Genomic DNA, 25,572 nt, shown 5'->3' with positions numbered 1-25,572 from the left:
GTTTTGGGTGGGGGGACACCTCGTATCTAACCATAACATATACTCAAAGGCCGTGTCTGACTGACTGAATTTAACTATATTGAAAAGAACCTCTTCAACAAATGGTGCTGGAAAAACTGGAAATCTACATGCAACAAAATGAAATTAAACCCCTATCTCTCACCATGCACAAAACTCAACTCAAAATGGATCAAGGACCTAGAATAAAACCTGAGACCCTGCATCTAATAGAAGAAAAAGTAGGCCCTAATCTCCATCATGTGGGATTAGGCCCCAGACTCCTTTGGTGCAAGAATTAAAATCAACAATCAATAAAGGGGATGGGACCAAACTCTATAGAGAAGACCTTTGACTTTGCAGGAGGAGTAAATGCAAAGTCAAAAGGCTTCTCTATATGTTTAATCAGACCAGGTGGGATTATATGGTAGTGACTCTGCATTTCTGAGAGTCCTGGAATCACAGCTGTGTTCCCAGAGCGCCTTGACCTCTGTCTGAATTCCCACCCAGGTGCTAATTTAATATATGCTGCACTCAGGAATCCTGGCTACATCTAGGAATGACCTAAAAGCTCTCACGAGGATTACAATACCCATGCATGTATTAGGAATGGGGGAACACAACTATCAGGAGAGGTGGCTGGCAGGAAAGGAGAGAGTATCCAGTGCTTGGGTTTACTTAACTTCCTCTTTCTCTCTAATTTCTTTTCTTTCAGTACTTTAGACTTATTTCTTTTATCATTTATTTACCTCTTCATTCATTTACTTATATGTAAGATGTTATTAAACTCCTACTATATGAAAAAGTACCTACCCCAAAATGTTTACAGTATGTTATTCCTCACAAAAAGAAAAGCAAACTGGGTAATTGTAAAAGTTCAATATTAAAAAGTCAATTGAAGGCGGGCACGCTGGTGGTGCACACCTTCAATCCCAGTGGCTCAGAAGGCTGAGGCAGAAGGTCTGCAAGTTCAAAACCAGCTTCAGCAACTTAACCAGGCCCTAAGCAACTTAGCAAGACTCTGTCTCAAAATAAAATAAAATATATATATTGAAAAATGACTTGGAATGTGACTTGGTGTTAAGTGCTCCTGGATTCAATCTTTGGTACCAAAAAAAAAAAAAAAAGTTGGTTGAACACAAATAGGCAATTTTTTTTCCTATACCAGGAAATAAATCTGACCATAATAAGTAGAAATAAGCACATCATCAGACCACAGACAGTAACCATTCTCTCTCATCTAATTTATTAAAGAATTTGATATTTATTATAATAGAGGTCAGAGGTCATTTTGCTTTACCATGCATACTCTTTGGGAGAAAATAGCCTTTTGTAATACTAAACCGTTAGCAAGGTTGACATCTCCTGTTTCATGTCAAGTTAGCTCTATAGATGATCTTAATTCTTCAAAGATTTTAGGTATGACCCATTGGCATTATTAAATAGCAACACTACAGACTTAGGTAAGTAATAATTAATTGTGTTCATCTGCAAGTCATAAAACCAGAGACCCCAGGGAGAAAATATGACCCTCTATAAATTATGTATACACTTATTTTTACTTACTCTCTAACGCAATGGGTTTATAAACTAGCATATTGTTTATTCCCTCTTCTAACAGTGTACTAATGTTCTGGAATGTTCCTTCTCTTCTTCCTTTTCTCTACACATCTTCACCTCACTCTTTTCCATCCCTGAATATCTGCCTTTCATCTCCTAGAGGACCCAAGTTAAAAATGAACCCAGAAGTGGGCCAGAGAAACCATTCTTCCCTGCCCTGGTGACCTGCCGTGCTTTGGTTCAAGTGCAGAGACTCTGGCAGTGCTGTCTTTTCAAGAGCTGGGCCCTCCTCCTCCTCTTTTGGAATTTGCTTTGCTTCTGGCTTCTCGGTTCACAGAAGAACAAGCCCTGGCCTCTGAGGACACAGTTCAATCTTTATCTATTCAGTCAGTCATTGACTTTATGACACTGGAAGAATGATTATTGAAGCCATGGTTAATAAATGATGCCCATTTAAGTATTTGGGGACTTGTGTCTGAATTTAGAGACTCCAGGGTAGATTATGCTACCTTAGGTAACTAGGTTTTATTTTAGGAAATGAAAAGAAAAACTAATAGCTAATTGACCTGGGCCTGGAAAATTTCACGACATACAATTTATCTCTATGTTTTCTTTTCTTTGAGAGGGTTAATCAGCTCTTTCAAGAATAGAGAGATGAATGAACATGAAGAAATTGAGAACATTAAAAAGAGCCCAAGCAAATGGTTACTAGATGCTAGTCAGGCGAAAATAAATCTTCTTGATTTGAATGGTATCTGAAAAACACTGAGGGCTCAGGCCAGAAATGGTACTCTGCTATATATTGCCTAAAGTCTTTGAAATTTATTAATCTAGAGTATATAAATAGAAATTCACCAATAGTGAGTTTCAGAATTAGGAGTTAGTTAAGACTTAACAACCAGTGAATGTCAGGAGAAATCTTAGTTTGCATTCCTTGACCAATAGTCTCAACAATGACAATTAACTATAACTGGCATGTACTTCAAACTCCAAATGCTCTAAGAAAGAACATGGGAATACATGATAGAAGCAAATACATTGTCCTTTTATACTTGAATACACCCAGTTGTTTCTACCAACAAGATAATCATGTTGACTTTTGTTGTGTTTTTTTTTTTTCCTCCTAATAAAAGTGTAAGCCTGGCATGGTGGCTCATACCTGTAATTCCAGGGGCTGGGGAGGCTGAGACAGGAGGATTATGAGTTCAAAGATAGCCTTAGCAAAAGCGAGGCACTAAGCAACTCAGTGAAACCCTGTTTGTAAATAAAGTACAAAATAGGGCTGGAATGTGGCTCAGTGGTTGAATGCCCCTAAGTTCAATCCCTGGTACCCCCTCCAAAAAAAAAGTGTATACTGAGTATACACAATTTTTTTTTAACCTCAGGATGTATGGGGATATTTGCAATGCTGCAAATGTTCCCTGCTGTGAAGCTATATCTTTTTGCAAACCTAAGCATTCTATTGATAGATTTTTTCTTGTAAAACATACCATTTAAGCAATGAAGCTAATTGGTTTCCATGTATTTATACTCATGGGTAAGTTTAGAGAAACTATCCACTAAGTATTTACTGTTACCCAGAACTTTTCTAAGGATACTAGGATGCAAAAGAAGTAAATGAATAGCCTCTGCACTCAAAGAATTAACAATCTTATTAAGGATTTAAGATTTACATGAATTATTAAAATAGTAAATAATGTAAGTCATTCTACTTCCAGGCAAAAATGTATCTTATAGACACAAAATCAATGATTCTCAAGTTTAAGTGTACATAGATATTAGGTAGGAGCCAACTAAACATGAAGATTCCCAAGCCTCATTTTGATCCTATTCAGCAAGTATCTGCATTTTTGTCCAGCATTCTAGGATATTCAGATGCAGTTGGACCAAGGACACCCTGGGTGGGTACATGCAAAGTCAGGGACTAGGAACTTGGGCAAAGAATGGAATTGTCAGGATGGTTTATAGAGAGCAGCAGATTTGAGATGAGCCTGGAAAATCAAACTTCAAGGATGAGACAGAGAAGGGAATTGTATTCTTGGAAGAGGGAGACGCTTGAAGAAAATCACAAATTTGAGAATAAATATGACACAAGAAAGAAACAACCAGAAATGGTTCTGAGAAAAGAATGTGGAATGGGGAATTCCATTCCCCATATGCTGGTTGTCTGCGCAAGCACAGAAGATGATCCAGCTTCTTTAATAAAGATAAGGAACTCTTCTTTCCTTTGTGCCTTAACCAGAGTTTCATACAATTTATGTCCATTCATAATGCTCAATGGAAAACCTCAGATCTGCATCCCTAAATTTATCAACGAGGTGCCTACATACAAATTCCAGATTTGATGATTAGAGTTTAATGTCAAATGAGTAGGCATTATTGTAGACACATAACATAGTACAAAAACTATTGCTTTAGGAACCAGAAATAACTGTATTCAAATCAATATGCTAATTAGTAGTTGGAATATTTTACTCGACCTCTTTGAATTTTTTTTTCCAAATGGACAAAATATAAATAGTAATAATACAGATATATAGAACTTATATTGGGTTTTGAATATTAAATGAGGTGGCAAATGTAAACTTTCTGGCACAGAGCAAATAATAATAAATATATCAACAGTATTTATAATTCTTTATTTTCTTTTTGCAGTATTGGTGATTGAGCCTAGGGTGTTGTGCAAGCTAGGCAAGTGCTTCACCACTGAGCTACAGTCCCAGCAACATATATATACGTGTGTGTGTGTGTGTGTGTGTGTGTGTGTATGTATATATATATATATATATATATATATATATATATATATATAATTTTATTTTGTAGGCAGGGTCTTGTTAAGTTGCCGAGGCTGGCCTTGAACTTGCAATCCTCCTGCCTCAGCCTCCTGAGTAGATGGGATTACAGACATGTGCCAACACCCTGTTTTTATATATATATATTTGTAAAGAACATGTTTTAAATGGTGTAATCCATGATCGTGCAATGGTGTGGTTTAATTTGGATTAAACATAGCACAATTTGATATATTAAGAGATTCATGTTTTCTGTAGAAAGAACAGGTAAAGATTGACAATTGTATCTGATCTGGATTTGGCCTGGAACTGACCAATCACATGACTCAATTTAAAGGAAGCCTGAAGACATGTGCCCAAGAAGCCCCAAGATCTCCTGGAGTTTTATTCCCTGGTTAGTGTTGCAGACATCCAACTCATATTGATCACTCATATTTAATGGAATTATTGTGTTAGTGCTTTTCTCTCTGTGACAGCAGAGAGAAGAAAATCACTGAGGGACAAGAGAATGGCTGGACATTAAACAGAAGGTAGAACCATTTTGTAATCATGGATAGCCATGGAAGATCAAGCTAGTAATTTAGCTTCAGTCTCCATAGGAGGGTCCTGAGTCTTCCTCTAGTGAGAAATGGGCACCAGAAGAGAGGCACAGAACAGAGGCGCTAATAAATGGCAAGTGCTTTTCCTTTAGCCTCTGCCTGGTTTAAGTGCTACAGTTCCCTGCATGTATGTATGGGCCTTCATTTCCCTTAAATGTCACACAGATGCCTTTTTATTTTTTGGTGTCATCTCACTAGGTAAAATCATCTAAGAAAGTGAGGTTCAAAAGGTCTCACCAGGTGGCCTAAAGAAATCTGAGAACAGAAGTGGTTTCTTCAAAATATAGACCAAAAAAACGCATGCAATGAACAAGACAGGGTGATAATGGAAAAAAAAAATAAGTATCACGACTCATTTTAGCAATTCAGTTCTTCTAATGTGTTTTTTAAACATTATATTGTTACTATTTATTTATTATTGCTCACTATTTATTACTAGTAAATGTCTTTTCTTTCATCTGAGAAATCTGTGATATAATACACCTTTCTGATTTGGAAAGTTATTTTTCTGTTTACTAGTCTGATTTTCCTGAACCACTGCATGTAATTTGTCTAGAAATTTATATTTTTTTTAAGAAAGAAAAATGCTGTTTCGTTTATATTAATATGGTGAGTGCTGGTAAAGGAAATTATTTCCTTGACAGGAAAAGAAATCAGAGTTACATTAGTGTAGAATTAGAAATAAGGTCTAAATGCTAGTCATAGATTACATAGGACTAAGGTTATTTGTGTCAAGAAAAACTAATGATAAATTAGAGGAGGGCTTGGAGTGTGTTTTCTTTATATCCAAGGCTGAGTGCATAGTAGTTACTTAGTAGAGGTTTAATGCATAATTAATTCACATCACAATGAGAAACTAACTAGAGTCCCTATCTCTAAGGAGTTTCAAAATATAGTTTGGAACAGCTCCCATCTTCACACATGCTCACATTTTAACTAATGTTAGTGTGTGTATATTTGCACACACACACAATATACACCTTGGATAATCCTAGCGCCTCTTCTCTGTGCAGATTTCCTGATAATTACAAGGTCAACATCAGCAGTGTGTAACAATTCAAGCCTATGAAGGTCTAAAAGCAGAAAGCTTGTGTAAGATTTTATGGTTACTTTTGGTTTCCTATCAGAATGACAATAGGCTCTAAGAGATACAAACTTTGCATTCAACCTAGAGAGGAAATTTGCCATCAATTTGTTTATTAGTTTGTATTAATTATATAGATGAGGAGGCTTCATTGTGTCATATTTGTAAATGCATATAACAGGCTTTCATCATTTGCACCCCAATCCTACCCACCCTCCTTTCTCTCTCCTCCCGAGGCTGTCCCCTTCATCTTCACGTAGATACACAGTGATTCTGCCATTATTTTTGCAGAAGGCTGCCTCAGTACACAATCTGCAAAGCACCTGGAAAATTCCTCAACACCCAAAACTCTCCTTTTTCCACTGGCATACACTGAGATACTTACTACTGGAGTTGCCATTTCAATTCAGAAATAGATAATAGACTTTCGTAGAAAGGACACTGGAGACTCCTGTGGAGACGGGCTCATACACCACCACAGTGCGGTGATAACTCCTGTTAGGAGACATTGAGACATCAAAAGGGCAGAGGGGACGGGATGCAGTGTGGGCAAAGGCAGCCAACTTCACCATTCTGCCTTCCCTGGGCTTCTCATTCTAGAGTTAACTTGTACGAAGAAAGAAAGGAAAAAACAGTATTCCTTTTGATTTCTTGCAAACGCTATTGGGCTTATCTCTCTATTTTAATTGTGATAGTAAAACAATAAAAAAGGAGATTTAATTTTAACTAATGTTAGTCTGACTAGGGCAGTGAATGAAGGTGGTGTGCTGGAAAAATATTAATCCAGGTTGGTTATTTAACACCTGCCTTAATTTGAGGAAGATGCTTTCCAACCCACCTGCTCCAGACAATGAAACTCCTCAGTTATATTTTGGCTTATCGACAATTTCTCCTTGTGGTGTTCAGTGTGCTGGTTTTACTCCCGCTTCCTCTCGTCCTCCACGCTAAGGTAGGTAAACCTGGAGACTACTGGTGGGTTTCCTGATTTATATTAATTGTCCTTTATTCCGGTTGCTTATTTGCTTGGCACAGAGCGGAATGAGTGGTGATACTTTATGCTTGAAGTCAGGATGGTTTTTCATTGTGTTTGGTCATTTTCCTCCTTTTTAATGGTTAATGTTAGTTGATTCTCAGTATGATTAACCAGAGTCATTGAATATCCCAGTCAATTGGAATTTTTCTCTGTCAACTAGATGACAAGAAAAACAGATGAAGTTCAACCCTTGAGATCTCCTGGTTCAAGTTACCCACCCCCAGGAAATATCCCAGCAATGTGACACTGGAGTAGAGAGCGAGAGGAATGATGGGGAATCTCAGAGTTCAGTTCTGTAGCTTGGTGCAGGTCATAGAACATCCTGGAAATTTAGTTTCCTTGTGGCATAAGGAGATAGTGAAAGCATGAAGTAATTTTCCTTGTCTAATCAGAAACTTTAATAAATCATTGTATCGTGTTATGGTAATTTTGGATTTTATTTCATTATTACTGCTCTTGGAAACATTTTTCTGTTTGCTTTAGAAAATAATCAGTGTACTAAGTCCAGAATAATAAACTCAATGCATTTTAATCTCATGGTGAAGTGATTTGAATAAAAAAAAAAAAAAAAAAAAAACTTAGTGAGTGAGCACCTTCTCTATGCCAGCCACAAGTGTCACCTGGTGGCAATAAAACAGGCTTTGGAGCCAGCATCTTTGCTTCAGGTCCCAGATTTAGCACTTGCATGCTGTGTGACAGGAATAAGTTCCATGGTTTCTCTGTTCTTCTGTTTTGTTTTATCATATGTAAGTTGGAATGATGGCAGGCTTACTGTGAGGATCATATGGTAAATGTTCATCAAGCACTTACTTGAAGCAGCTTCTGGCTCTCAGTAAGTGCAGCATCCTGGGCCTCCCAGTGGTTGACTCCACAGCTGGGGCAATTCCCACCATGCCACGATGCACATTCACTTCTCTTAGTGGAAGAGAACATTGCTGTTGTTCTTCTCTAGCAAGCCTTATTCAAGGTTAACAAAATACAATCATATTAATTGTAATACCATGGGCCCTCCTACCTCTGTCAGAAGTCTTTGGCACCTATCTGGGAATCTCTAAGGGAAATCCTTGTGAAGTTATAGAAAGATCTTTTAGACTCTGCTAAGGTCTATTCCACCTGCAATGCTAGCAAAGGGACTAGCCCCTGCTTCACAGTGGGAGGTTGCCTGAAAGGAGACAACCTACCAGCTGCAGCACCCCAAGGGGAGATCCCTTTTCCTGAGAATAGGTCCCAGTGTATACTGGCAGCCACAGCATATGGCAAAACAGAGGCACCAACCCAGGGCTATAGTCTGAATTCCCCCTTCACTCCACAGAGAACTTGATATTCCATCTAATAGGCATGATGCCTTCCCTTTCTATTCCACCCCACCAGGGTCCCATGGTTTTCCCCAGACCTGGGGAAATGAATGAATCATGAATCCTATCATGATTACATCTTGGTTCATACCTGGCCCCCTGCTATAGTTGAATATTTCTGCATTAGTCCAGGCATAAGGTCTTTGCTCGGCAGAGAACACAGGAAATTAAATAATCAAGGCAAATTTAGATCATGATGGCACATTAACTGTGCTTCTCCTTTGACATATGAACACATGACACTCTATCACCCATAATTTTAAAAAAAATAAATGTAAATTCATTGAAACAGAGAACAAGTAAATAAATAAAAAGCAATGGTTTGAGTGTATGATTTGTTAGCTGGAAAGTACACCATTGCTAAGAAATGCAGCCAGTGATTTCTTTGTTCCAAGATGCTATGGCAAAAATACATTAGGTCTGTGCAATCCCAGGAGCATTAAGATGCATTTGTGAACATGCTCCTCTTTTCTTTCCTTCTAATCAACTCATTTGTTAAAACTCAGTGGATGTTAATAGGAGTTTTTCCCAGTATGATAATATGATTTCATTTTTTGGCCACTTTAAATACATATTTAATCATTCCATCAGCTGCTATTTAAACTTAAAGAATATCATTTTAACTCTTTCCTACAATGAAAGCAGTACATCTTTTCCAGGGTATTTGGACCTTTTAAACGTATGAAATTTAAGTAGAGGTTTACTTTGACTTGGATGCAAAGCAATTTACTATTAACTTTTAGGTTACTAACTAGAGAAATCTGTTTGTAGAGACATTGTAACATGAAGAATTTGAACAAAGCAAAAGCCAAGATTGTCTTTCAAACCCACGATAAATCTACATAATACAGAACCAATGAACAATGAATTATTGACTGATATTTTTATTTTCCTACTTACTGGCCATTGAGTAATTTTTATAGATGGTTCTCCTACCTTAATTCCACCTCCTGTCAAAAGTGTGTCATTAGTAGAGACCCTGGGAAGATTTTCAAGGTAATGTTGAAAAGGAAGGAGAAAGGACTGGCTTTGCAAAAGAGCACACTTCTGTTCAGACATTCTGACAACCAAGTTGCCCAAATTGTCTTATTTACCCTTCACTGAAAACCAACAAGTGATTACCTATGTGCTATCATTCTTATTTCACATTGGAAGGCCTCAGTAAAGGCCATCAAGATGCTATAGAAAATGGTTTTAAACTTGGGTTTTGTCAGAACTCAGAAGTCATGGATTAACAGTGATTTTGTTTTAGACTTTTCTATATATTTTGTTTTTGAAGATTTACTCTCAGTGGTTTTTTAATCATTTATCAGCAACTCAGGTAGTTCTCTTTATCATAGAGTTCCTGACAGGCAGAACAGCAGGAGATCTATCTTAGCCACTTCCTCAATTGACATGATGCCAATCAAAGTCTTTAAGCTAGAGCATTGTAGTGACTCTAATCACTGGAGAGAGTTCTTTGAAAACTGAAGCAAGGGACTACTCAGAAATGTGACAACTGCTCATTGTCCCAGAGTCCCAGCTATACAAGCCGGGCATGTCGGTGCATCAAGATATGATACCACTTAACTTCATACCTGTGCTATTGGGCTAGTATACTAATTTCTCTAGCTGGCAGGGACCTTGGGACTGTGTTTTTCAGTGTTTTCATGGGAATGATATTTTCTGGCAAAGGAGAACATGTTTCACCCCAGGAGCTTGTGGACATAAGTCAAATAGAAGCACAAATTTAATCTTTATGAATTCTGTATTATTATTATGATCCAAAATGTGCTAATTAGAAAAAGAGACAAAATCATGTAAGTTGGCTATGCAGAAGTTTTCAATCAACATCTGTCTGACCAGAGCCAGCAATCTTAATTACAACTGAATATGTGTGTCTTTTCAGCTTCCATGGTAGTAACAAGGGCATTCCTATTGCACTGGCATGGATTTACCTTTCCTAAAGAACTTTTGTTTCCTTATTTATTTATACTGATGCACCACAAATATTTTACAATTGTCACCTAAAGATAAAAGTACCCAGTTCTTCCCCTATTAGTAGTTAATGATCAGTAAACAAGCTTATAATATAACTCCTATTTGTTTATTTAAATGAAATATTTACACTGAACTTTCTCATTTTGGAAAGGAAAGTCCTTAAGTATTTCACAATAAGTTGTAAAAACCAGTCTCAGTTACATGCCATAGTTATAATGAGGTTCCCTACACAACTGTGATCTTCTATGACTATTTCTATCATTTTGTAAATTTTAGTACTATTTTATTACTTATTTTTCCAGAGCTTGGTTTTTCTCTATATTTCTATTCCTGAAACAAAAAGATGAGAAGTAAGGAGAAAATTGAATGACATATTGTATTTGTAGAGTGCCTGTCTTCTAGTTATGCCTCACTCCATTCAGTTTATCTACTAATTAGGACTCCTTGCTACAAGGAAAAGACAAGCAGTATTCTCTAGTTGATGGGTTGTAAAATTCAGGAAAGATTTCTGTTTTTTTCTCAGGTACTTCTTCTGGCTTTCTGTAGAAAATATTTTATAACCTAGAAAGACTTAAAGAGAGAAGAATTCAAGAATGAGAGAGGGGACATGGAAGGGCATCAGTGCCTGAGACAGCAGGAGCCAGGAGTGTGGACTTGGCTGAGAGGGCCAGCTCCATTTCTGCCCTGAATCTGTGCTGCCTGAATCTCCTTCATGATGTGGTCACTTGAGGCATTGTGACTTTCGATTGGCATATAATGAGTCTTAGTGCTAAATTAAAAAAAAAATTGATAGATGAGCGAAATATAATGATTATAAGGAAATATAAACCTTAAAGGGACAAAGGATCTACTAGCAGGGGAAGGAGGGAGGTTAGGAGGGCTGTTAAAGAAAATGAAAATGAGTGGGAGAGAACTATAAAAAAGACTAAGTGAAAGGGGAGGAAGGGGGGAAATTACAGGAAATCATAAAGAGCTTTTAAAGTGCCAAATTGAACAATTACATATGTTACTAGAACAACTAAGATTGTTTTAAATGTTCATTTAAAATGTATGGATTTAAGACAAAGGACATTATGCTATAAACTTAAAGGAAGTGGACATTTTAGACACTAAAGAACATGGAAATGATGTGGGGAAAAACCCAGGAAAAACATCATGCTAATAATGATGTGACAGATGAACAAAACCAGGATATCCAAATTTGATATTTTTTAATATCATGAATATTTTACATAAACTTTGATCTCCAACTGTTGGGTCAGTTAGCGGTGTGATATAAGCAAAAATTTAAATTAATATTTCTGCCTTTAAGTAGCTTGTAGAATTGCTGAAAAGTCGACATATACAATCACAAACATTAATGAGAAAATAAGGCGATATATAAACACTTGCCAAATGATTAAAAAAATAATTTGTGCTGTGAATGTGTAATTGACAGGTGAATAGACTCATCTCTCACCAGCTCCTCCATTCCCCCAACCATTCACAATCCCACTGGCCCTTAACCTGCAGGTGTTCCAGAGACAGCTGCTTCCTTCACCCTGTTCTCAGGCCTGAAACCTGTGTGTCACTCCCAACATCCATTAGTCCCATCACTCAGATCATGCTTTATCTCCTGCTTCTGAATCCTCCTAAATCTCCTCTCTGCCCCATCTGCTCCCTACTCTTCCTTCCTATTGGCCCTGCCCTCCTGGAGGATTTCTGCATCTCTTTTTTTCATGCATCACATTGCACACTCTCCCCTTCAAAGTCTCCTGCCAGAGTATTACTTTCAAAATGCCAACCTGGTCCTATTGTATCTCTGGTTAAACTTATTTGATGACTTTCTTTCACCATCAGAGGAAAAAATATCTACAGGAAGCATGTATACACTAATGGATATTTGAGGTTTTGTTATTCATTCTAACAACTTCCCTCAAACCCCCATGCTCAAGTTTCCATGTTAGCATTTGCAGTTCCTAGCATGCCCACAACTATTTCTACCTTCTGCTTTTGCTCATGTGTGTCTTCCTGCTAGAATTCTCTCTCCATTTGCCCTGTCCTTCTTGGGAAGTTTCAGGCTGTGATGTGAACTGAGAATGATTCCTCCAGGTCTCACCGCATGGTGGCTACATCACCTTTCGATATGGTATGCATTCCAATTGGCTGTTACGTTTGCCTCCCCCTCCAAATGGCAAATAACTAAAGGGCATGGAGCATATTTTACAATTTCTGTCTCTCCAAGCACCAAACTATCTCCCGAACTTATGGGAAGGATAGGATGTAGGAGAAAGAAGGTGATGAAAGGAAAAAGCTTCTAACAGATTGAAGAGTGACCCAGAGGCAGAACAAGAATGTAGATGTAATGAGGAGGTGTCTCTTTCACAAAGCTTAATTTTTCTCCCATTATGGGCTTATTTTTTTTTACCTTGTTTGGCAACAATAATAAATGTGAATGGTCACAATTATCCTCATAACAACTATTAGAAATAGTCACTATTATATCTATTTTACAGTTCAACAATTATGTTGAGAAATTTACCCAAAGCCCCACAGTCCATAAAGGCAGCAAGAACATTTGAACATAAGTCTGGTCTGTGGCCATACTACCCTGAAAACACCTGGTCTCATCTGAACACAAGTCTGTCTGACTCCCAAGCCCATCAATGACATTGCTCTTTCACAGTGATCTGATCTGTTCATTTCAGATTTTTAAGAGTCATGCTCAGTTTGCCCTACTACCTTGTTCCTGCATTTGCAATCACAAAACACACATTGAGATGAAGCCTCTCTCAGACTGGAGTACAGAGTAAACTTGATCATGATGGCCAAGAGACTGAGGGAGTCTCACCACACCATAGCCCCACCTGTCTTGACTTACCTTATTATGAATATTCAGAATATTAGCATATTCTTGAGTTTTCCAGGTAATTCTGACATACCCCTGGTGCCCATTTCCTCATCCTTTTAATGAACAAGGCTGCCATTTAAATCTCAAATATCTGTATATCAACTGTCCCAGACTTACCTGAGGTATTTGTGTAAAATTTCAAACTCTGGATTGGAAGCACAGGAAACTGCATGTTTAGAAAAGTTCCTAGATGATTTGAAAATTAATTAATAGACTTCATTTTGGTCCCACCAAACACACTATCAGTTTGGAGAACTAGATGATCTCTATGGTTATTTCTAGCTCCACTGTGTGTGGGTTTAAAAACCACAGCTGGTGTTGGGTAGGTGCAGAAGTTGAGTGTAAAACAGGTGATTGGCATAGTGGGGCCACCTTCTTTTCTGCTACCCCATTTGTATAAAAATAAACAACAACAACAAAAAAATACTAGCTATTTTTCTTTGACTTTGTAGTTGAGCTCCTTCACACTCTCCATGTCCCAAGATGAGGACATTTCAGCATTTTAAGCTTTATAATTAGTATGGATTGAATCTTGAGAAATCACTACCACCGTAGGGGTAAGTATATCATGAACTGTGTAAAGCCTTTCACAGGCTCTGTTAGATAATAATAGTGTTTTTCTTGTAACACAGAGACTTAGAATGCATGGTTTTCCTGGTTTCTTAACTGCTTTGTGTTCCCTTTAGAAAATCAATTGCAGTGATTGAGACTTGTGATTGGTCCTGCTTTTCTCAAGCTGTGCTGAGAGGAGATTGTACCCACATAAGTACTAATTCATCAGCCAAATTTCTCCCAGATATTAGTAAGTGCATCATTAAGAAATAGGGAAAAGGAAGAAAAAAAATATTTTTTAAAGCAGAATTTATATTTTAATTCCATCTGAGGCTATAATTTAAAAGAAAATCAAAGTGATATTTAAATACAATCAGCCTCATTTCCCAAGATAATTTTACAGTCTGAAATTTGTGAGAGGAAAAAAAATAAAGTTATTACCCCAATTTTCTAGTCAGGACTTTATTTGCCTTTCCTATGTCTTCAGGAAGTCCCCTGGCTCCAGTTAGTTGAGGTAGTTAAGACAAGACATAACTAAGACCTAGTTAAATGGGGCCCTGGGAAGTGGGAGCATGACAGCTATGGGAATTCATATCTGTGAGTAAACGTTTTAGCTGCAGTTCTGTTTATTGGAAAGAAAGATGTCAGCTCTGGGAAAAATGGAAAGCCAACCTGCCCACTAGAGTGAGGGTTAAGGTATCTGGTGCCAGGTGAGGAGGGGACAGAAAAAGAAGAGGAACAAAGCAAAGAGAAAGAGGTTCGTATATTACAGAATCTTGCACCTAGGATGATACAGTGTTTTCTATTGGGATCAAGACATGTGATGAAACAAAATAGTAGAACACAGATGAGAAAGTGAGAACCTGTGGTATAAAGTTGCTCCAAATCATTCTGGGGTCAGAATCAATTCAGTGCCAAACTAGAGAATGGTTTTCTTGAAGCTGTAAAAGAAAAAAAAAAAAAGAGTAGGATAAGCACAGCCTACGGCAGTTCATGAGAAGCAGACAAACTGGCCACCCAGCCAGAAGGGGCCTCACCCCAGCCTGTCCCAGACAGAGACCTGTGTCTAGGTTGCTTGGCAGGAAGGGAACCCCAGCTGGAAAGGAAACCCAGTCTGGACTGAGAACTAAGGACTGATTGGAGGCAACTGTAAAACTTCTGGATAAAGAAGGATGAGTACAGAAAGTGAAAGCCCCCAAATAAAACAACTTCCACCCAGGATAAATCCAAAAATAAAATTTTAAGATATAATAGGACAATTAAGAAATTCCAAGTAAATAACAGGGAAATCAGTAAATGAGGAAAGGAAAAAAACCCCACAAAAATAATGTTTTAAAAATGGAAGAATAAAGCAAGAATAGATGACTATAAAAAGAGTTAGAAATTAAAATAGTAGCTGTGAGAGTTAATTAAAAAAAAAAACAGATGTGCTGTGTTTGGGGTTCCATGTGGTTCTAGTTAACCAGTTTACCCTGGGGCAACTTCTCTATTTTGGTTCAATACTCAACAAAGATGAATCTGAGATATCAATGAATGTCCAGCAGTTTCTTCTGATAGCATTCACGTATGAATGGGTTGAATGGCAGCAGCAGGCCATAGCATGGGCCAGACACAGATGACCACTGACCAAGAGGATCATTTTTAATCTGGGAAATTTTTACCCCTTCTTTATACATCAGTTCAGCCTGGATCAGTTTCCAGTTTCATAAAGGAAGTTTAAGTTATTCTTGTAAGAGAAAAGTTTGTTCTAACCTGTGCTGAGGTGGCCTTGTCTCTTGAAAACTACAGAGTCAGGATTGAAAAGCTCTGGTCTAGGTTCCACTACACTGGCAAGTCGCACAAAATATCAGCTTGCAAGATGCCTAAATTGGCCTTATGTCTACCATTAATTTTAGAGTCTCTTGTGTTATACTACACTCAGTACCCTGACACTGTAGTGGTCAATAATCTAAAGAATGGGTTCCAACCAAGAATTGTGTTTCCAGCGAAATTAAGCTTCAGGATGGAAGATGAAATTAAAACCTTCCACGATAAACAAAAGTTAAAAGAATTTGCAGCTAGAAAACCATCTCTTCTAAACATCCTTGGCAAAACATTACAGGAACAGGAAATGGAAAATAACAATGAAAACCAACAGTGGGAGGTAGGACAGTAAAGGGGGGGAAAATAATCAAAGAGGAAAACAAACCATGTTTAGTAACATAAATAAACAAATATGGCTGGAAGAACAACCCATATCTCAATAATAACCCTAAATGTTAATGGCTTAAACTCACCAATCAAGAGACACAGGCTAGTAGAATTGATCACAAAACAAGACCCAACAATATGCTGCCTACAGGAGACGCATTTGATAGGAAAAGACATACATAGGCTGAAGGTGAAAGGTTGGGAAAAATCATATCACTCATATGGACTTCGGAAACAAGCAGGAGTGTCCATACTCATATCAAATAAAATAGATTTCAGGCCAAAGTTAATCAAAAGGGATAAAGAGGGACACTACATACTGCTTAAGGGAACCATACACCAACAAGACATAACAATCATAAATATATATGCCCCAAACAATGGTGCAGCTATGTTCATCAAACAAACTCTTCTCAAGTTCAAGAGTCTAATAGACCACCATACAATAATCATGGGAGACTTCAACACACCTCTCTCGCCACTGGACAGATCTTCCAAACAAAAGTTGAATAAGGAAACTATAGAACTCAATAACACAATTAATAACCTAGACTTAATTGACATATATAGAATATACCATCCAACATCAAGCAGTTACACTTTTTTTCTCAGCAGCACATGGATCCTTCTCAAAAATAGATCATATATTATGTCACAGGGAAACTCTTAGACAATACAAAGGAGTAGAGATAATACCATGCATCCTATCTGATCATAATGGAATGGAACTGAAAATCAACGATAAAAGAAGGAAGGAAAAAGAATACATCACTTGGAGAATGAACAATAGGTTACTGAATGATCAATGGGTTATAGAAGACATCAAGGAGGAAATTAAAAAATTCTTAGAGATTAATGAAAACACAGACACAACATATCGGAATCTATGGGACACATTGAAAGCAGTTCTAAGAGGAAAATTCATTGCTTGGAGTTCATTCCTTAAAAAAAGAAAAAAACAACAAATAAATGATCTCATACTTCATCTCAAAATCCTAGAAAAAGAAGAGCAAAACAACAGCAAAAGAAGTAGAAGGCAAGAAATAATTAAAATCAGAGCTGAAATTAATGAAATCGAAACAAAAGAAACAATTGAAAAAATTGACAAAACTAAAAGTTGGTTCTTTGAAAAAATAAACAAAATCGACAGACCCTTAGCCATGCTAGCGAAGAGAAGAAGAGAGAGAACTCAAATTACTAGCATACGGGATGAAAAAGGCAATATCACAACAGACACCTCAGATATACAGAAGATAATCAAAAATTATTTTGAATCCTTATACTCCAATAAATTAGAAGATAGTGAAACCATCGATAAATTTCTTAAGTCATATGATCTGCCCAGATTGAGTCAGGAGGATATAGACAACCTAAACAGACCAATATCAATTGAGGAAATAGAAGAAACCATCAAAAGACTACCAACTAAGAAAAGCCCAGGACCGGATGGGTATACAGCAGAGTTTTACAAAACCTTTAAAGAGGAACTAATACCAATACTTTTCAAGCTACTTCAGGAAATAGAAAAAGAGGGAGAACTTCCAAATTCATTCTACGAGGCCAACATCACCCTGATACCTAAACCAGACAAAGACACTTCAAAGAAAGAAAACTACAGACCAATATCTCTAATGAACCTAGATGCAAAAATCCTCAATAAAATTCTGGCGAATCGGATACAAAAACATATCAAAAAAATTGTGCACCATGATCAAGTAGGATTCATCCCTGGGATGCAAGGCTGGTTCAATATACGGAAATCAATAAATGTTATTCACCACATCAATAGACTTAAAAATAAGAACCATATGATCATCTCGATAGATGCGGAAAAAGCATTCGACAAAGTACAGCATCCCTTTATGTTCAAAACTCTAGAAAAACTAGGGATAACAGGAACATACCTCAATATTGTAAAAGCAATCTATGCTAAGCCTCAGGCTAGCATCATTCTGAATGGAGAAAAACTGAAGGCATTCCCTCTAAAATCTGGAACAAGACAGGGATGCCCTCTCTCTCCACTTCTGTTCAACATAGTTCTCGAAACACTGGCCAGAGCAATTAGACAGACGAAAGAAATTAAAGGCATCAAAATAGGAAAAGAAGAACTTAAATTATCACTATTTGCAGATGACATGATTCTATACCTAGCAGACCCAAAAGGGTCTACAAAGAAACTATTAGAGCTAATAAATGAATTCAGCAAAGTGGCAGGATATAAAATCAACACGCATAAATCAAAGGCATTCCTGTATATCAGCGACAAATCCTCTGAAATGGAAATGAGGACAACCACTCCATTCACAATATCTTCAAAAAAATAAAATACTTGGGTATCAACCTAACAAAAGAGGTGAAAGACTTATACAATGAAAACTACAGAACCCTAAAGAGAGAAATAGAAGAAGATCTTAGAAGATGGAAAAATATACCCTGTTCATGGATAGGCAGAACTAACATCATCAAAATGGCGATATTACCAAAAGTTCTCTATAGGTTTAATGCAATGCCAATCAAAATCCCAACAGCATTTCTTGTAGAAATAGAGAAAGCAATCATGAAATTCATATGGAAAAATAAAAGACCCAGAATAGCAAAAACAATGCTAAGCAGGAAGTGTGAATCAGGCAGTATAGCGATACCAGACTTCAAACTATACTACAGAGCAATAGTAACAAAAACAGTACCAAAACAGGCAGGTGGACCAATGGTACAGAATAGAGGACACAGAAACCAATCCACAAAACTACAACTACCTTATATTTGATAAAGGGTCTAAAAGCATGCAATGGAGGAAGGATAGCATCTTCAACAAATGGTGCCAGGAAAACTGGAAATCCATATGCAACAAAATGAAACTGAATCCCTTTCTCTCGCCATGCACAAAAGTTAATTCAAAATGGATCAAGGAGCTTGATATCAAATCAGAGACACGCCGTCTGATAGAAGAAAAAGTTGGCTACGATCTACATACTGTGGGGTCGGGCTCCAAATTCCTCAATAGGACACCCATAGCACAAAAGTTAATAACTAGAATCAACAAATGGGACTTACTCAAACTAAAAAGTTTTTTCTCAGCAAAAGAAACAATAAGAGAGGTAAATAGAGAGCCTACATCCTGGGAACAAATCTTTACTCCTCACACTTCAGATAGAGCCCTAATATCCAGAGTATACAAAGAACTCAAAAAATTAGACAATAAGAGAACAAACAACCCAATCAACAAATGGGCCAAGGACCTGAACAGACACTTCTCAGAGGAGGACATACAATCAATCAACAAGTACATGAAAAAATGCTCACCATCTCTAGCAGTCAGAGAAATGCAAATCAAAACCACCCTAAGATACCATCTCACTCCAGTAAGATTGGCAGCCATTAGGAAGTCAAACAACAACAAGTGCTGGCGAGGATGTGGGGAAAAGGGTACACTTGTACATTGCTGGTGGGACTGCAAATTGGTGCAGCCAATTTGGAAAGCAGTATGGAGATTTCTTGGAAAGCTGGGAATGGAGCCACCATTTGACCCAGCTATTCCCCTTCTCGGTCTATTCCCTAAAGACCTAAAAAGAGCATGCTACAGGGACATTGCTACATCGATGTTCATAGCAGCACAATTCACAATAGCAAGACTGTGGAACCAACCTAGATGCCCTTCAATAGATGAATGGATAAAAAAAAAATGTGGCATTTATACACAATGGAGTATTACTCTGCATTAAAAAATGACAAAATCATAGAATTTACAGGGAAATGGATGGCATTAGAGCAGATTATGCTAAGTGAAGCTAGCCAATCCCTAAAAAACAAATGCCAAATGTCTTCTTTGATATAAGGAGAGTAACTAAGAACAGAGTAGGGTCGAAGAGCATGAGAAGAAGATTAACATTAAACAGGGATGAGAGGTGGGAGGGAAAGGGAGAGGGAAGGGAAATTGCATGGAAATGGAAGGAGACCCTCAGAGTTATACAAAAGTACATACAAGAGGAAGTGAGGGGAAAGGGAAAAATAATACAAGGGGGACAAATGAATGCCAGTAGAGGGGGCAGAGAGAGAAGAGGGGATGGGAGGGGAGGGGAGGGGGGATAGTAGAGGATAGGAAAGGCAGCAGAACACAACAGACACTAGTATGGCAATATGTAAATCAATGGATGTGTAACTGATGTAATTCTGTAATCTGTATATGGGGTAAAAATGGGAGCTCATAACCCACTTGAATCAAAGTGTGAAATATGATATATCAAGAACTATGTAATGTTTTGAACAGCCAACAATAAAAAATTTAAAAAATAATAATAATAATCTAAAGAGTGCCAGGCTTGAAAGTGAACCCCATGGTCAGTCAGATGTTAACAAGTAGATCTTCTGAAGGAGGATGAGGAGGAGTCAAATCCAAAGGAATGCAAAGAAGAACAATGGAAGGCCATGGAGAGTTAAATAAGGAGAGTTAAGTATCCTGAAGGCTGTGGAAGTCAACCAGAAGAATAATCAAAGGACAGAGGAATTTCTTGGATGTGGGTAATGCTCTGAGTAATATTGGTCTGCGTATGTTTAAAGTCACAGAGCACGTGAGCTATCTAATGAACATCATCTACCCATCATCTACAGAATTTATTGACCAGGGAACAAACTCTTTCCTGGGAAGCCAAAAGATAGTTGAGAGCAATGGTATTGTTTAAGACCATGGCCCCAACAGTCAAGGGAGGCAGCAAGAGTCTCAAGACCATTGGTTCTCAATTGTAGCTGGTAATATAGTTCCTTGGCCATGACTAATTGGGCCTCCTGTAGCTGATGTTGACTTTTTCCCACATAAGAAACATCTACTGCACCAAAATAGCTGCCTCAATTGTCCTTCCCCACACTTGTTGAGGGAGGTGGAGGAGGTGTGAACCTGGAATACTAGTGGGATCTCCAGCCATACTAAGGTGCATATAAGGGAATCCAGTGGGGAGATAAGTAGACCATAGACAGGGGTAAAGGGGAATTACTGGAAAAGGACCACCATGATCCCTCTGGAATGGTTGGGTGAGAGGTGCCCATCAAGCCAGTCTAGAGGCTTCAATCAGCATTAAGTTAACCAGTAGAAGAGAATAGTCTATTGAGAGTAAGATGGGAATTGATACCGTCCTCAGAACAATATGATGGGAATTTAACTCTGTAGTTCACAGAAAAAGATATAGTGGGTCAAGTGTCCTGTTGAGTAATTAGGGGAGATAATGAGAGGGAGGCTCAGCTGTGGATTCGCAACAGACTTGCCAATGATGAAGGAAGTTAGGCTAGCATGTGCTATGATTTGGATATGGTTTGGGTATAACCTGAAGGGTTCATGTGGTGGAAGCTTGGTCCCCAGTGTAATGATATTTAAAGGTTATGGAACCTTTAAGACATGGGGCTTAGTAGGATGTAATTAGGTCATTGCAGGTGCTGCTTTCGAAAGGGGACTAAAGTATTCTTCTGAGAATCCAATTAGTTCCCATGAGAGTGGATTATTATAAAAAGAGCAAGAGTGATCCCTTCCTGGTCTCTGGCTTCCTGTTTCACCATGTGACCCCTCTCGCATGTACTCCCTATTCGGATGCCATTCACCATGAGGCCGACATTAGGAGCCAAAGAAAAGGGCCCAATTCATCTTGGACTTTCAGCCTCCAAAACTCTGGGCAACATATACCTCCCCATCTTCAATATTTCGTTATAGCAATGTAAAACAGACTAATATACTGGGGCATGACTGTAAAAGTAGGCCAAGGACTGAAGGTCAAGAAGGCATTTCCAACATAAAAGTTTGATCTTAATTGTTAAAAAAAAAAAAGAATAAAAGCTTAAAACTAACAGGGCAAGTTTCATAGAAATGTAAGATAAGCAACTTGTCATACAGATTCAAATCTTATTGAAGAGCTACAGAAATTTAAATGTGATAATATTACAATAAATGATTTTTAAAGAGTAGAAACAGGAGAGGAGGGAGGACCTTTTCATATCATTAGTGCTGATATAAATTAGTACAACTCTCTTGGACAGAAAATGGGCAATGACTAGGAAAGTTCAAATGGATGCTTCCACCACTAAATTTTGCTATTTGCTTTCTATGCCAGCATAGAATATCTCTTTCCTATATCCATGTGGAGCTAAGCACTAAGATGCTCAGAACAACTTTTTTGAAAAATTGGGGAGGGGTGGCAAACAGTCACCAGCAGAAACACAAGCAAATAAATGCCTAATATAGTCATAAAAAGGTATGCTATATCCACTTAAAATGAATTGACAATAGTTACACATTTATCAACATGAATGCATTTGAGCCAAATAAATGAATAAAAAGAAACAAAGTTACAAAATGATATCTAAATATTAAATCAAAATAAATATATAAAATGTATTTTAAGATTATATCAAAATAAGTATATCATATTATCATTAATTCTAAAGCCATATGTTGCTTATTAAGATATTAATCTCTACATGTACCAAAATAACACAAGCATGGACAGAAAGGATACAAAATCTACCTTCCACACAGTGATTGACATTGGCATGCCCAGAGGAGAAGGTCATGAGGAGGTGGCACTCATCAGTCTTCTTTCACTGAAATGTTTTGTTTATTTTGAAAAATTCAAGCTAATGTGGAGAAATGTCAATGTTTGTTAACTATGATAAGGTATACAAATACATATCACTTTCTATCTGTTTTTAATGTTTTGTAAGTTTTAAAACTCTGTTGAAACTTACAGCTAGAAACCTTTGACTTCTTTGATATTTTAATGTAAAGTAACAGGACCTTCCTGTGACTGATTATCACTCTTACTGTGGCAGAAGCTCCTTGCAGTAGGAAGGATGGAGACGGCTGTGAAAAGGCCAGGGAGGGCCAGAGCACACCCAGAGCAGGCAACAGGGGTTAAGTGGCATTGCCCTGTCTGTGAGTTAATGGAATCTGTGACATCTGTATTCCACACAGCTGCCTGTGCCTGGCTGAACGTGGTTTGTCTGCTGAACTTCTTGATGTAAAATTTTGGAACGGCTAAGGTTTATAGAGGGTTTTGAGCAGACAGACAATGGTCATTTTTATTTTTGAACAAGTTTCCTAAAGATTTTCCTTTGTCCTCTTTCTCCTCCTCTTCCTTCTATTCCTGCTCTTGTTTGTTTCATATATAGGATTTTGAAAAGGAATTATGATTTAAATTTTTTTTTTTTTGGTAAGAATTCCAAATCATTTTCATTTATGTGTATTTCTTCACAAGATGAAAGCAGACATTACTTTTGTTTCTGCCACTCAGTTCAAGAATTCATAATACTAAAGTACTTTGCTATCTCTGGGACAGAATTTGATTAAAATGTGTACTCGTTCAGGTTGCAGAGTTAATTATAATAATGACATCAGCTGTATCAGTGACTTCCACTAGACTTGAGTTGAGCAGGGGGATAAAAGATTCACTTTCTCTTTTATTTGACAATTGGTTCTTGTATTGCTGCTTCAGTATTTTCTCATTGTTCTTCCCCCCCCCCCCCTTAATTTTTATTTGCTGGGAGCCATTATTGTGGGAAAATACATGTGACATAAAATTTAGCATTTTAACCATTTCTAAGTGTACACATTTCAGTACTTTCTCATTGCTCTTTTGTGGTAGTAGGGGTGCTGGTAATGGGCATTGGCATTAGTGTGTGGTGTTTCTGATCTGGGAGTAAGGGGCCTCTTAAAAAGGTAAAGAAAGAGAGAGAAGTAAAAACAAAGAAACAAAAACCCTCCAAACTCTAGAAGAGATCAACAGGAAAAAAAGGATGATGGAGCTTGAGATAATGGATAAACCTATGAATTTCTAATGACAAAATGGAGCCATTGTATTTTCTACCTCAAAGATGATTCTATGAATTGAATTGCCAGGACCCTTTCTGAGTTGTAACATAGATAACTTCTGAGTTTTCTTCTTCATCAGAAGAATCTGTTTACCCTCATAACAGAAAAAGATAAAATGTTTGCTCTCCTCTGTATTTTGTACTTTTCTTATTCCTGGAAAAAAACATTCAGAGATCTTTTTTATTTCAAAGCATACCAATAACCCCATAAATTTTATTTTTATATTATCTTAAGAAAATGTTTGGGATTATTCTTGGATTAGTCTTATGTTATTGAATGCCTAAGGAATATTGAAGAGAAAAGATGCTTTCTTGCCCCCAACTCCAAGGAAAATCACAGAATAAAGAAAGGGAACTGGGTACTGGGGTTGTAGCTCAGTGGTAGAGTGCTTTCCTAGCATGTGTGAGGCACTGGGTTTGATTCTCAGCACCCCCATATAAATAAATAATAAAATAAAGGTCCATGACAACAGTAACAAGAATTTTTTTTTTTTTTTAAAGAAGAAAGAAAGGGAACTGGAAAAAGGAGGAATTCCCGGGATAGACCCATCAATAGAATGTGTGCATAATTTATCAGCTAAAGAGGGAAACTTTTGAGAATGAAAGGGGATGCTAATAAGAGTCACCTCTACAACAGGTATAAACTAGCACTGTCCTGAGAAAACTGGGGCAGATGATCATCCTGCTCATTAAAGAGCACTCAAACAATTCTAAAACTTATATGTATCCCTAAAAGACCCTGAATAGCCAATGTAATCTTCAGCAAAAAGAACAAAGCTAGAGACATCATACTATCTGACTTCAAAATATACTATAAAGCTTTAGCAACCCAAACAGCATGATACTGGCATAAAAACATACACATAGAGCAATGGAATGAAAAAGAGACCCAGAAATAAACCCCTGCATTTACAACAAAATTTATTTTCAACCAAGGTGCCGAACCCACATGGGAAATGATAGTCTCTTCAATAAATAGTATTGGAAAAACTGGATATCCACATGCAGAAGAGTAAAATTAGACCTTTATCTCACATCATGCACAAAAGTCGATTAAAAATGGATTAAAGACTTAAAAATACTTGAAACTATTTAAATACTAGAAGAAAACATAAGACAAATGCTTCAAGACATTGGAATTGTCAATGTTTTTTTGGACAAAAAGCATAGGAAACAATAGCAAAAATAGGCAAATGGGATTGTATCAAATTAAAAAGATTCTGCACAACAAAGGAAACAATCCATAGAGTGAAAAGACAGCCTAATTAATGGGAGAGAATATTTGCAAACTACGCATCTTATAAAGCTTTAATATTCAAAATTCATATGAGCTCAAACAACTTATTAGTAAGAAAAAAATGACCCAATAACCAGGGTTTATTATCCTAAGCTCATTATTAATTAGGGCTTATTATTATTTGTAAGGAGTTGATATCCAAAGTATTTAAAGAGTTCAAAAGATCCAATAGTAAGAAAATAAAGAAATCAGGGCAAAGAGCCTGAATGGACAGTTCTCAAAAGAAGACATACATATGGCCAAAAGATATACTAAAAATGCTCAGTACTACTAATCATTAGGGAAATGCAAGTTAAAACCACAGTGAGACATCATTTCACTTCTTTTAGACTATTATCAAAAAGACAAAAGATAACAAGCTCTGGTGAGGATGTAGAGATTAGGGAACTCTT

The 25,572-nt window shown here is 37.3% G+C and overlaps 1 protein-coding gene across 1 annotated transcript in view; it reads left to right on the top strand.

Annotated features, from left to right (window-relative positions):
- The window catches only part of Slc13a1 (solute carrier family 13 member 1), a 123,710-nt gene that overhangs the window by 26,992 nt on the left and 71,146 nt on the right, over positions 1–25,572 (top strand). Inside the window, exon 3 of the mRNA XM_071601307.1 lies at positions 23,278–23,328. Within this exon, the coding sequence (XP_071457408.1) occupies positions 23,278–23,328 (51 nt within the window). The remainder of the gene's footprint in view (positions 1–23,277; positions 23,329–25,572) is intronic.

The sequence above is a fragment of the Marmota flaviventris genome, chromosome 1 (genome assembly GCF_047511675.1).
Source record: "Marmota flaviventris isolate mMarFla1 chromosome 1, mMarFla1.hap1, whole genome shotgun sequence".
NCBI classification, from domain to species: domain Eukaryota; kingdom Metazoa; phylum Chordata; class Mammalia; order Rodentia; family Sciuridae; genus Marmota; species Marmota flaviventris.
Note: the sequence above shows the minus strand (reverse complement) of the source record. Positions and strands in the feature narration are given on the sequence as shown.